At 40.0% G+C, this 14,939-nt stretch overlaps 1 protein-coding gene across 6 annotated transcripts in view; it reads left to right on the top strand.

Moving 5' to 3' along the window:
- whrna (whirlin a) overlaps positions 1-14,939 on the top strand; it is a 214,512-nt gene that overhangs the window by 14,632 nt on the left and 184,941 nt on the right. For 4 of the 6 annotated variants that reach the window (XM_043720018.1, XM_043720016.1, XM_043720015.1 and 1 more), the window contains exon 3: positions 11,404-11,475. The exons of the other annotated variants lie outside the window; for them this stretch is intronic. In XM_043720018.1, the coding sequence (XP_043575953.1) occupies positions 11,404-11,475 (72 nt within the window). The remainder of the gene's footprint in view (positions 1-11,403; positions 11,476-14,939) is intronic. 6 annotated transcript variants of the gene reach the window in all.

Here is a 14,939-nt window from a genome sequence, read left to right as displayed (position 1 = left end):
GGACGAGACTGTCACACACCTCCTTCTGGAATGTGCCTATGCAGAAGAAGTCTGGAGAGGAATGGTATTTGTCAAGGTTCATCCCAAGCAGCACTGTGGCACGGGACTCCGTGCTCTATGGTCTGTTCCCCGGGACGCACACCGAGACGAACATCAACTCTGCCAGGAGGATCATCAACTCGGTGAACAATGCTCTTTGGTCTGTACGAAACCTGTTGATCTTCCAGCCGAAGGAGCTGACCCCAACTGAGTGTTGTGGACTGGCACATTCCAAGGTCTAGGACTACGTGTTGAGGGATGCGCTGAAGCTTGGGGCAGTTGCCGCCAAGGCGCTGTGGGGAAAGACCACCGTGTAATGTCTGCCTACCAAAGAACAGGGGGCCCACGCAGTAAGTGGGCTCCGCTGATGCCTCAGCTAAATATATGGATGGTCAATGTACAGACCTGTATATATTAATGATTATTGGATCTCTGTATGCAAAGAAATGGAATGTTTACGTATGTATGGCATGACCATTTGTACAGATCATTTAAATATTTTTATGAATAAAGTATATTTTTGAAATTAAAAAAAAGTTTGAGTTTCTCCAGGGACCAGCCTGCAGACCTTTTGATTTGTTGAAGGCCTTGCTGTAGGAACTAACAACTGTAATGTTTGATATCACTTGGTGTATTAGCCCATAGATAAAGGTGTCATAGTCTTATCAGATCAGTGAGATGACCAAGGTGGTTTAACCTGAGGATCACCATGTCTCAGGTGACGAGAAAGATTGAGAAAGAGAATCCTTCACTGTAACATCAACGGATGTAGAAATTGAGCCTATGCCATTGATATTACTCTACATTGCAAACCAGCCACCCAACCAACTGAACTAAACTAACCCCCCTGTTACCCCACAAAGCAGAAGCAGTGAAAAATGAGAGGCAAAAGTATGAAATAGGCATTGGTCCACTTAATTCAAATTGGGGAATACTGAGTAATTCTTGGTCTGTATTGGTGAAGAACAAATGCAATGGGTCTCTTTCCCCATTCTATGTTACCTGTACATACAGGTTGTTCTGCTATAGTGCGTGTTTCGTCAGGGTGAATTGGCTATAATGCGAATGACAAATTACGGATGTTGTTTGGATAATGCAAACTTTTTACTGAACGGTATAGCGACTTTCTATTAGCGATCTTCTACAGCGTGATTTTCTAAAGTGGTTTCCATAGTGCAAGTTTCTATGGTATAAGGTTGCAGAAGAACACAAATGTCATGTTATAGCAAAACAGCCTGCATAACTAATGATCCCTTGGAAGCAATGATTAGAAGCAATTAAGTATGAAGCACTTTGAGAATGTTGGGAAGGAATTATATCCAGGTAAAATCTTTATGGTGGCAAGACAACCATGTAACCTGCTGCAGCCCTTAGGGAGTTTTAACCCCTAGAATTGGGAAGACCAGCCTCTGGTGAGTTGTTAAAAAGTTAAAAACCTGACTCTTCATTGGAATCTTCCTCCAACCTGCCTACAGCCAGTTTAACAGAGGGAGAACTGGGGTTGGGCAATCAAATATTGGAATGAAACTGTACACCACCACTTTTAATCCTTGTTGGACAAGGTTTCCAGACCTTGGCAAAACCTGATGGCTAAAGGGAGGTGAAGACTGGTAGATCCAAGAGGTTACTGTTTTTGCAGTTACCTATTCAAACCAATTTTTCAGTTTCACAAACCACCCAAACTTGCAGAGATCTTATTGCTAGTGGAAACAGTTATGTCTTATTTATTCTATTAAAATTATTCATAATATTGAACACTGCTATCATATCTTCTCTAACCTTCTCTGATCTATATGGAATAACTCCAGCATCTCCACATCCCAGGAGTCTCTCATTCCCAGCAACCAGACGACACAGGCTTCACGTATTTGGCAAACGAGCCAAAGGTAACTTAAGGAAAGACTTGTTATGCAACAAGCTGATATGATATAAAATGCATCACCTGAAAGGCGGAAGTCAGTTTAATAGTAAGATTCAAATGGGAAAAAAAGTACAAATTATGTAGATAGAGCAGGTAAGTAGAATTAATGCAATAGCTCAAGCATAGAGCTGGCAGATACAATGTAGTCAATGACTTCCATGTATGCTGTATCATTCTATGATTTGTATTAAAAAGTAGTTTTCTCCAATCAGTATTTTAAACATCTGTTGGTAAACTATTTGAGGAGCTCTCAGACTGATGAAGAAATATGGATTTGTTTGTCTGTTTATTCTGGAGGAATAGATCCTAACTAAAAAAACAAAGTGTTTGAATTTAGACTTAGAGTTGTTTTTAAATACTTTCACAGGTTGTTATTTATGAACAGAGTTGCTGATGCTATTTAAATTTATTCTCAACCTATTGGTAGCATTCAGGTTTCCCTTGACGACGCTTTCCAAATCTATTTTGCGCATCCATGCAGCAAGAAACTGAGCTAATTTTTTTCAGCTTCATTGAAATACCACAAGCTTTCAGCAGACTAAAACATGAAGTTGGCATAGATCATGTAGAACACGAAAAAAAAATGATGTCCACATCTGTCACTGAAACTTTGAAGGTGCATGTGGTATTTTCTCTGATGACCACTCCAGTATTATGTGGTATTTGCCATCTCGACCAAAGGGACTGGGTAAGAGTTGTTTGAAGTCATTCATTGCCACATGTCCTGCTTTGCTTTGCTTTGCTTTGTCTTGGGGTCTATTGGTGACGTGGACTGCAGTGATTCCAGAAGGCAGCTCAGTATTACTTTCTTAAGGGCATCTAGGGACAGGCAATAAATACTGGCTCAGGTAGTGACCTCCATGTCCCATGAGTGAATAAAAACAATGATAGGAAATACACCACTTTGGAGAGGCTACAGTGTTTTCAAATAGCAAGTCTTATTACATGTTAGCAATCAGTGCAACTGCATTGGGTCAGTTTTAATTACCAGTACCTTAGAAAGTGTGATTCACCATCTCCTGCAGTCGAGGTGGAATTTTCTTATGTTTTATTCCAGGCAAAAATGATGTTTTCCTGTCTTTCATGACGTAATATATCAGATATTTTCTTTTACACAAATTGTTCCATAAATTTCTCTGGCCACAACCTTCATAAATCTTTCCACTGAAATGTTGGTTTAATTGTTAATTCTCAATCTTTTTAAACCTTTAATCTTTTCCTGTCTATTATCTCTGTCTGCTATATGGTCCCACTGGATTTCTTCAGATTTGCTCCTTTTCACCTTAAGTATGTTTTGGGACCTTTCTGACACTGTCACCCCGGTGTAAAGTTCTTTTTTTGGTTCTTTCATTGGCTCTTACAGCTGCATCTTGAGAGAACTGATGATGAGAGCAATTATGCTCGTTATGAGAGGTGAAATCTTTCTTTTACACTCCCTTACGTTCCCTTTCAGATCTTTGTGACATTGTTCAGTAATCCCCACGACCTTAGAGGTCTTGAACTTTATTCTGGAGTCTTCAGTTGCTCCTTGCAGAACCACCTTCATAAAATCTCCTCTTTGTATCCTTTAAGTGTGGCTAGATTTTCTGTCTTTTGCTACCTCACACACTTGCAGCAGTACTTCTTATCAGCTTCTGAATGATGTTTTGTGATTGGAATGGTCAACTTGCCTTTTAACTGCTTTTCTTCCAACTCTTCATATTTCTTCTTGTGGTAGGCCTCTCTATTTATGGAACCTGAATCTGTTTCACTGCAACTGTTGTGATTGCTTCAGTGAAACATCATTGCCCATAGACAATTGCCCATCAATACCACAGACTTGCATATAAACTGGGTTCTGTATTTATTGATCATTGCTGTATGTTACATAGGTATGACTGACAGACTGAACACATTACACTGTTTTCAATGCTCTGATAGCCTGAGTGAAGGTGAGGCCTGTAACCATTATATCAGAGTGTCATATGTGATGATGTAACTTTCTTAAAGATATAGACTGTGTGGTCTGGAATCAATGCAATTAACAACAATAACTGAGGAGTATATTTTCAGATGAACACTCCTGATATCTTGCAGTATTTGCCATCTCTATTGATGAGCAGTTCTGTGTAATAGCTGTTTGAGTAAGTTCACTGCCACCAGTCCTATAGGGGATATACCAACATGGAGAATCTGCAGAAGAAGCACTGGTCTCCAATAACAGGATTCATGATAGCAATCATTACAACTACATTTGTTGAGACATGGACACTAGGACCTTAGGGAGCTGACAGAGATCTATCTGCTTCCATTGAAAGCTACAGTAGAATTCCTTGCCTCCCTCCATAGACAGGGCAATGTTAGTAGAATGGATGGAGTCAATGTACCATGAACATTAAACAATTCAGAACCATTACCTTACACAACTGCACAAATCCGGTTTGTTTAAGACTTCCTTTTACTTTATATAAATTTGGGAAATTATTTTAGGCTCTATATTGTTTTAAATTCCGAGTTAAGTCAAAGACTACCCCATCAGCATCTATTAAAAAAAGCTGTCCACTGTGTATGCAACACACAAGTTCAACACATATCACCCATTTCTAGTTGCCTTTGAAAGGTTCTGCTGAGCTGCCTTCCTGAACCATTGTGATAAAGATGCTACTAAGGAACTGTTATGGGAGTTCCTGGATATTGATCCAGTAAACAATGGAACAATGGGATATAATTCTCAGGCAGTGCAAAGTGTGACCAGAGGGACAGCTCGGAAGTGTGGTTTCCCATGGGCTTCCTATCTGTAATCCCACACGCGTTTTGACTGTGTCCTTCCAGCTTTTAGAGATTGCAGGTTTAAGAGGTCATGTCTGAGAGTGCATAATGTATTGTTGCTTGCAGGTGGCACAGTCTTCAGTCATGGTATCCCTGATTCCTTTGCTGTTAAGGCAAAATTTCCTCAGCTTCCAAACTCTGCCATTGATCCATCAGATGCTGTGGGAATGAGCATCAGGCTAAGAAACTGAATGTTTCAAATCCCAATTGTCAAAAGGCAGATAAAATTATGAACATTTTTATGTATTAAATGAATTGGCATTTCTTAATGCTTTTCTCTAAAACTACAAGAAGTACCATGTTAAATTATGCATTATAATTACTTGGCATACAATTTCCAATCAGAAAAGAAGAGTTTATTTTATACTATCAATTTAAAATGTGCTGAAATGGAATGGTACCAGATTTGATTCTTGATGTTTTTACTTATTGGAAGTTTTAAGAAATGATTTCTTGAATGGTTTGCCACATCAGTTGGAAAATAGCAACAATCCCAACAACAACTTGCATTTATTTAAGGGCATTGAAGTGTAATAACAGGAGTAGATCATTCAGCTCCTGCAGCTTGCTCTGCTATTCAATAATATGGATGATCAGTATGCAACTTCTTTAATGTCACAAAGACATTAAATGTTTGGATGGATAAATAGAAGCTTTGACAAAAAAGGAGGGTGTAAGAATTTTTAAGGAGGTGGCGCACATGGGACATGAACACTATAGGATATCCCTCAGCAATTTGTGGCATAGCTGTCAATGACAGTTTGAGGGAGGGATGGATGAAAGAAAGGTCAGAATTAGAGAACCAGAGAGTGTTGGGAATAAACAGGATGGAAGTGGTTACAGGAATAAAGAAGAGAGGGGTTTAAACACATGGATGAGAATTTAAATGAGAAGGTAGTAAGGAGTCAGCAGGCAGTGAAAGGCAACAAGTACGTGAGTGTGATTTGATATGATACCAAGGATATAGTCAGGAACATTTAGGGTGAGCTGAAATTAAGAAGGAGTGGGAGGTTAGCCAGAAGAATTCCAGAATGTCTTGAAGAAGACAAAGGGATGGGTTGAGGGTTTCACAGGAAAAGCACAGAGTGACTGCAGCAAATTTAAAATTCTTTCAGAAGATGTGGGCAATTGTTGTCCATCCATAATTGCTCTTGAGAAGGTGGTATTGAGTTAGCTTCTTAAATTGCTACAGCCCATGGTGGATAGGAATACGCATGGCAATATGAGAAAGTGAATTCCAGGAATTAAATCCAGCAATGGTGAAGGATGATGTGGGGCTTCGAGAGGAACTTTGAGGAGATGGTATTCCCATCTGTCTGTTGCCCTTGTGTGTCCAGTAGATAGAGGCCACATGCTTGGAAGGGGCTGTCAACGTAGCCCCGGTGAGTTACAGCAGTAAGTCTTGTAAATGGTGCACACTGCTGCTACTTTGCATCTGTGATGGAGGGATTAAATGTTTATGGTGATGGACGGGGTGCCAACCAATAGATTCCCAGTCTCCGACCTGTTCTTTAACCACATAATTTATATAGCTGATCCAGTTCAGTTTCTGTTCAATGGTAATCCCAGGATTTTGATGATGGGGTATTCAATGATGTTAACACCAGTGTATGTCAAGGAAAAGTGGCCTAAACAAATTTAAATTTTTTTACTCACTTGGACTCCTAAGTGTCCCATTTCTTTCTAAATCCAAAACATACCCTAATTCTACAACCTCCCCAAATTTTCTTTCTGCTCCTCCCCATTCAACCCACTACTGTGATTGTGCCTTTAGTTCTTTAAACCCCACAATCAGTAATTCCTCTCCTAAACTGTATTATTTCTCCAACTGCTTGGTCTCATTTAATAGACTCCTTAAAAGTCACCTCCAACTAACTCTCTGCACAAATCTCCTAATGTTTACTCCATTGATACAGCATTCAATTTTTCCCTTGACCTTTGTGAAGGAACCCTTTGGGACAATGTATAGAATCATAGAGATCCTCCAGTGTGGAAGAGGCCATTTGGCATCACGTCTGCACTGACCTTCCAAAAAGCATCCCACCCAGACACTCCCCTTCCCATAACCCTGTATTTACTATGGCTAATCCATCTAGCATGCACATATTTGGACTGTGGGAGGAAACCAGAGCACCCAGAGGACACGGGGAAAACAAGCAAACTCCAGACAGACAGTTGCGCAAGGCTGGAATCAAACCCAGGTCCCCGGTGTAGCTATTTGTCCCCATTTGATATCTGACTCTTTTTGTTTTTAAACCACTGGAAAGAATATTGCTAAATAGATGAATATGTACTATATTGTCCCTAAATGCAAAGTTTGATTTGATTATGACCAAACTTGAGACAAGATTTACTAAAACATTACAATATTGCAAACAGTAACTTGACCTTACTGTCTCGTATGCAGCTGCTTGCATTTCTATAGGGCATGTTAGAAAATTACAAGTGAATGGTCATTTATATATATTTTTTAAATTGAAGAAATATTTAATTGCTGAAAGTATTGAAGAAATGACGTGGCCTAAGATGGAGTAACTAGGTGGTGTTGAAGAATAGCAGACTATACATCAAAACAAAGCTTTACAAGCATGACGGTACCTCTTTTAACCAACTGACCTGTTCATCATTTTAAATGTCACTCATTCAGTGGTGCGCTAGGCTGCCGCATTGATTTACAACCCCAGGACAAAATGCACTTGACTAAAGCCTGGTCAAATGTTGCAGCTTGGCTTGTACAAGAGATTTCAGAGTGTAGACTGCAGAGATTAATCTCAACAAAGGCACAAAATTCATCAGTGATTCTGTGAATTTGTTATATTTTATTTACTGATAGATTTTAGCAGTGAAAAAATAACCCTTACTTTAGGTTCTCTTTGTAACTGAAGAAGCTGCCATTTCACCCAACCTCATACAATTGAGCTGTCTTGATTTGATGTCAGCTATGTAACTATTCTGGAATTAATTGGAACACTTTATAAAGTAAAATGTGGTTATTGCCATTCTTTGAAAAGGGCAACTATTCGACCACAAACTTCATCCCCTCGACTTCAATGCCATCTTTCTCCTTGGTAACTGTGTGAAGCTGGTATCTGACCCAGCGATGACTAATAGTTAAATATCTATGGCATCACTAATACTGCATATCTCCATTGACGTACCATCACCTGACTTTGCCCTGCTTCAGTCCGTCTGATGTTGAAATCCTTATCCATGCCTTTATTACCCAAAATGATAAGAAAAAGCCACACTTGTGCACCGTTTAACAATATTGTGCCGTTAACATTGTCAACTTCCTGAGGTGTCACAGAGGACTTGACTAGTGCGAAAGTCCTGACTGGCATCTTCTCTTCCACTGTTTATCAAATTGAACTCATTCAAACTCTTCTAACTATATCCAACCAGCACCCTTCATCCATCTCTCCTCTGCTGAAAGGCCAACCCTGACGATGCCATCTTGTAAAATTTGTTTCAATCCCTCCAGTGCCCTGCCCCTCGCCATTTCTGAAGTCTCCTCTACAACCCTCCAGGATCGCTGTGCTCTTCCTGTCTTCAGCTGTTCAGGTCATTCTCTCTCTAATCATTTCCACCCTTTACCATCCTGCCCTTCTTTAAGGCAACTTAGGCACCGAACATTTACCAAAACCTTTAACCATCCTGACATCTTTATGTGACCTGCTGTTTAGTCATATTTCTGCGAAATATTTTGAGATATGTTCCTATGTTAATGGCACTCTATAAATGCAAGTTGTTGTTATGAAATGATTCACAAGATTAGCATTTCTTATCACTTTGCTTGGAGATCAATTTTGTAGCAGTGCTGTTGGAAGTGAGGTGCTTATTCTTGCTCTTAAATGTCTACTATTGAATAATAAACTTCATGGACCATTCCTCGGAGCAGAAAGCTCTCCTCATCCAGATGAAACTTTTCTTGTGATGTCTGGTTAAGATTGTCAGCTAGTATCCAGTGATTGCTGAATAGTTGGAGGTGACTGCATTTTATTTTGTGGAATCATTTCTACTTAGTTCAGATGAGGCTATTTCCATGGCAGATAGCAGCACATAGTAAATCACTTTTGAGGAGTTGAGAAAAATTCAATTTTATTGGTTGGACAGATAATCATGGGGCTAAATTTGTTTTTAAAGTGGAAGTCTATCTATGTGGAGGTAATTGCATCAACAGCCAACTTTCCTGTAAACAAAAGTAAAACAGAACAGACAGCATTAGGTCAACACCAAACTGCTAAAGTCAAAAGGACAGCTGTTGAGTTGGCATGGTGGCTTAGTGGTTAACACTGCTACCTCACAGCCCCAAGGCTATGGGTTTGATTCCAGGCTCAGTCCACTGTCTGTGTGGAGTTCGTGTGTTCTCCCCATGTCTGCGTCGGTTTCCCCTGGGTGTTCCAGTTTCCTCCCACAGTCCAAAGATGTGCACAATTGGTAGATTGGCCATACTAAAGGGGTGGTCTAGGTGGAAGCTGTTTGGATGGTTGGTGTAATTCAATGGGCTGAACTGCCTGCTTCCAAACTGTAGGGATTCTATGACTCTAGGTCAAAAGATTTGGCTTTGAGGCTTATATTTTAGTCTGGCTTTCAGTATGTATTACTGTAGTTGATCAAGAGCAATAGATGGCTCAGGCTATACACTAGAGTGGCAAGATTTAATGTATTTCCAAATATAGTAAAATACCATTTATTATTTCTCCATGTTCCAACATTTTTCAGCATTTGCTAAATGTGAATTTGAGAAAAAAAAACTTTTAAAAGAAGAGAACAAAAATTATCAGGATAAATAATTAAAGCTCAAATATTGTCTTAAGGTGTAGAGAAAGTAAAATATCTTGTACATGAATAATCAGGGCCAACAAGTTGAAAAATTGTCACCTCGACTTACCAAAAGCTCCTTGGCTATAATTATCAAATCGCTGGCCACACTGGTGAATGTCTGTCGCTGACAACTAACTATATTGTCAACTTCACTTCTGCCTCAAGCAGCATCAGGTCATTGTACTCAAGATGTCACTCTACATTCAATTACTTCATTTACTCACATATTATTCTTCTTGTCAATATGTTTTCTTGACCAACTTTGTCTTTTTGGCTTGTGATGCTACAGTTCAGAAACAATATTAATCTGAAACTGCACATATTTTTCTAGGGGTTTAAGTAAATATACAAAAGTCCCATGGAACTGCTGGAAGCTTAAAGAATGTGTTGTTTAGTCCTGTGTCCCAAATGCCTCCTCTGCATTCTCTGACCCTGGTGGTCCTGTATCCTCCTGACTTCCACCCATCGACTATCAGAGGCAGAGCCATAACCAGCATGAACCTGAATGCTAAACCTATCTTCCAAAAGTCTTCATCCTCCTACCTCTTTTAGAAGCTTCTCTAGAGTTATCACTTCAAGGAGTCACCTCTGTCCACTTCACAATTTCCTGTTTATCACCTGTCCTGTGGAACAAGTTGGGGATGTTTAATTGCACTGAAGGTAGTACATAAAATGCAAGTTGATTTTTCAGTTATGAATGAAAGAATGCAAGATAGATCCAAGAAGAGAAATAATTAACATACTTACGTCGGCAGCAAATAGGATATGGGAAAGGATTGGCCATGGCTTATTTTACTGAATTAAAATGTCCAAACAAGATTTGCGTATGCTCAGGCAATTTTAATGCTGACAGAATGCTGGTGACCAGAGTTTCACATTTTCATCAATAACGTAAAGGTTGGTTGAGCTACTGCAGAAAAGCTTCATGCTATGTAGAGCTGCAACTATGATATGTTCAATTGTTTTAACAACAAGTCTACTGATTATTGTTCTTGTTGTAACTATGCATATTTGAAATAATACATATTGCTGTGTGCATTTTGACATAGCCATATAAAAGCACACTGAGTTATTAAAAGCCATGGATTTAATGAGATACTGTAGATTTATGCTGTTTAAATATTAATTCTCGATTTACAGTAGAGCCTAGGAAGTCCCAAAGCTTGTTTACATTGGCTTTCCAGGCCATTTTAAGTTAATGACTTCTTTGCTGTGGAATTATGTTCAATTACGAAAATAAATGTCAACAATGGAACATTATCGATGAGTTTTCAGCAGACATTCTGGGGTGTAGGCCAGCAGAAGGGTCAGAATTGCTGTTTTAAATGATGCAATAGATTTCATGACAAATCACCTCCAACACTAGTAACACTGAGTGCATTGCAGTTGCCAGTAAAAAGAATAGAACAAACCAAATGGTAACTGAAAAAAATAAAATCTGAAACTGCAAAACTCATGGCCTTGTCACTGTCACCAGGTGTCTCATTATTCTGTCACTGTTGTGTTGATGTGGAGTAGTTCTGTCAATGAGTCAACTGCTGCTGAAACCTTTATTCATGACCTTGTTACTTCTAGCACTTGCTATTCTGAAAGCACTACAGATCAGAGCCACACCATCCAAGCTACCTAAACTTGAGTTAATCCAAAAGTATGCTGCTTGCACCTCAACTCACACCAATTGCTGTTTACCTTCATGTCTATTGATGCACATTGGTTCTCAGCCTGGTAATCCCTCGATTTTTAATATTCTCATTCTTGTTTTCACATCTAACCAAGGTCCTAATTAACCCTATCTTTGCAATCTCCTCCAGATCGATATCCAATGTTCCTCTAAGCCGTTCAGCAGGGCAGCAACCCAGAAGACCAAGCACAAGACCACATTGGTATGGCTGCACAAAATAATGTAAAGAAGCAGAGTACTTAAATAAATAGGCTATGCACACCAACAAAAAAACAACAAGAATATTTCTTACAACATCCGAGATTGCTGTAACACACAATTTTGAATTCTTGTCCATCTCTGATTTACATTTCACCACCATGGGCAGCTCAGCTTCAAACATTTAGGTCCTATCCTGTGGAATTCCCTCACTGAACCTCTTCAACTTGCTACCCCTTTCCCCACCTTTAAAAAACTCCAGGAAACCCAAATTTGCAGCCAAGCATTTGGTATTCTGTCCTCAGATTGTCTTATGAGACTCACTGTCACGTTTTGCTCTTTACACCTCCTGTGAAGTATGTTGGGGTGTTTTTGCACTACATTAGACATGCTACATAAATTCAAGTTGTTGTTGTTAGGTGTAATGTAACAATAGTTGAAACTTTATTGCTGGAACAGCACAGCAGGTCAGGCAGCATCCAGGGAACAGGAGATTCGACGTTTCGGGCACAGGCCCTTCCCGAAACGTCGAATCTCCTGTTCCCTGGATGCTGCCTGACCTGCTGTGCTGTTCCAGCAATAAAGTTTCAACTTTGATCTCCAGCATCTGCAGACCTCACTTTCTCCTCGTAATGTAACAATACCAGATCAGAGACCATTGTAAGTTGTGAACTGCCCAGCTCCATGGGACTGGAATTTGTAGGATGCTGTGTTTCTCAGCTGCCCCAACTAGAACATCTTGGGGAAGCCTTCACAAAAACACTGGCTGTTCCACAGGTAGTTAGTGCTTGTGGCTAACGTGGAGACTTCTGTCCCTATTTTTGGAGGACGTGCAGTTTAAGACAGGTGCTGGCCAATTGAATAGGCTGACAGCTCTGTTGTCCCAGCAGTGCCAGATTCAAGAGGTGACTGCTAAAGCCAGTCCTGAAGAAGAGGAGTGTATGGAGGCCAGACTCCCATTAAGTTCCCGGTGCATGTGCATGGCTGGCAGGCCCCAAGGGAGGGTATAAGGGGGCTAAGGGAGAGGCTTGGCTTGAGAAACCAGTTTCTGGAGGAAAGGTTAAAGGAAGAGTATAACCTGTAGGAGAATTGTTAAGAGTGCCTTTGATGGGCATAAGTGGGGCCATACAGGAGGTATATCTCCTTGCCCAATATCAGTCTGCATAGCTGCAGCTTCCAGCCTGTCTTCCGCAGGGTGTGCAGGCCACCAGAAACCTCCATAGCTCTGAGTAGAATTGGAGACATGTCTGGTCTGGAAGGCCACAAGTTGCATTTTTAATGAGGTCCCCTTACCTTCACTCCCAGCAGTGGGAGAGGGTGAAATTCAGACGGATGTTCACCAGTTTGAGCTTGCACCAACTGCAATCAAGAGCAAGCCATTGTACTTAAATGTTATGCATTGTGCTTGAAGCATTTTTATGATGTTCCTGAGATATTAAAACAGGTCCTGACTTTCTGTTCTTCTCCCCTACATCTTTTTGTTTTTGTTTTGTATATTTTGGTCTTACCTGACTGACAGCAAGTTCACCCCTTGTGTACAAATCATACCTTGTACCTTGTATGAATTTTCTGTGGTTTAATAGCACTGACTGTGCTGTGAACAATTCCCTCTGTGTGATACCTTTATGCAGCAGCTACACAGCACTTGATAAACAGTATTCCTCATAAAGTACAGATTGAAGACACAGCATGGAAGTTCAAAATATGAAGCACTGACTTATAAGGATTTTTTATTTTTTATAATCTCACCAGAATATGTGAAACAAAAGGAACCATGGCTAAAATCCTAATGCACATTTAACTGTTTGACTTGCCTTCCATTTTCCCCCCTCTTTTTCATATTATAATCCCAGTTTATGCTAATACAGGTACACAGTCCTTTATCCGAAATCCTTGGGGCCAGTTGTTTCTCTGATTTCAGAATTTTTCAGATTTCGGAATAAATGACATTTTCACGGTGAAATAAAAATGCTCTAACAGCAGACACGTGTGACTAGTACGAGTGCTGAGACACAATTGCTGCTGCCAGTGCTGGACCACGCTACCATGTCACAACTGACTGACATTGGTCAGGTGGGTGTGGAGTTGGCTCATCTGTTCGCACGCCAAAAATCTTGTTATACGGAAAATAAAGTTCACGAGAAAACTTCAGTTCTTGGAGCTTTTCAGATTTCAGAATTTTGGATCAAGGATTGTGTACTGGAGAAGTCAGTGAAACCTAGTTTGATACCCCATAATATTTATTTTGCAAATTAGTTGTTTTAACATGGTGGTTAGTCACTGAGCATATTAGCATGACATAGAAAATATACTTTTAACAACAGAACATAACTTTATCATACAAAAGGGAAAACATTTATGATGATTTGACTGACAGTTTTGAAAGGTCTTATTATAAACAGGAAAAGGAAAAACTCAATTTTTCCAAACAATACCCCTCACAGAGACTCAACCCCAGTGAAAAATCGCTCCTGCCATCACTTTAGAATTTCTTACTGAATTAAAAAGATCAAAACTTTCTGCGTGGTTTTCAAAAATGATTCTTTCCATTGCCGTCTCTCCCCAGACCTCACACGCACAGGCTGACTGTACTAACCCACTGACTGTAGTCTGAGTCTGATTGCTTTGAGGCTGCAAACACAGCGTAAGACACCTTTCCAGATCTGATGGCCGAAAGATCTCCACAAACTAATAACTGCCTTTCTGCTGGAATTAATCTCAATCTGCGTGTGGCCCTGCACAATCTATCTTTTCTATCAGTCATAAAAGTTCCACTTAGAAAACATCCCAGCAGTTAGCTCCCAGGTATCTTGCGTGCCATTTAACTTTAGAAATCTGCTGTCTTGGAAAGGCTGTTTTGAAGTCCCAGATTAAAAAAGAAGTTTCTGACCATTACAAAATAAGTCACCTTCACATAAATTAAAACCAAAATATCCCACTCACCTCCACTTTGACACCACATTCCCAAACAATAACAATACATTATAAACTTGCATCACAGTCATGAAATCTCAGCTCTGTATTATCGCACCTTCTTTGCCCACTTGATACTGATTCATTCCTCAGCTAACAAGTGGCAAAGCAATCTGTCAATCTGCAGTATCTGGGGTGTGATAACGGTTGTTGGTTGGATGTACACCATTGTCATTTGTAGCATTGTAAATAAATGCTTATACAAAGATGTAAATTATATCTTCAATTTCTGGAGTGAAACAAGTTAGAACCGGCAGAACTAATGTGGACAGCAAAGAGGGTTACCTCAGCTTACAACAGGATCTTGACCAGATGGGCTAATGGGGTGAGAAGTGGCTGATGGAGTTTAATTCAGATAAATGCGAGGGTGCTGCATTTTGGGAAAGCAAATCTTAGCAGGACTTATACACTTAATGGTAAGGTCCTAGGGAGTGTTGCTGAACAAAGAGACCTTGAAGTGCAGGTTCATAGCTCCTTGAAAGTGGAGTTGCAGGT

Source organism: Chiloscyllium plagiosum, chromosome 30 (assembly GCF_004010195.1).
Source record: "Chiloscyllium plagiosum isolate BGI_BamShark_2017 chromosome 30, ASM401019v2, whole genome shotgun sequence".
NCBI lineage: Eukaryota > Metazoa > Chordata > Chondrichthyes > Orectolobiformes > Hemiscylliidae > Chiloscyllium > Chiloscyllium plagiosum.
Note: the sequence above shows the minus strand (reverse complement) of the source record. Positions and strands in the feature narration are given on the sequence as shown.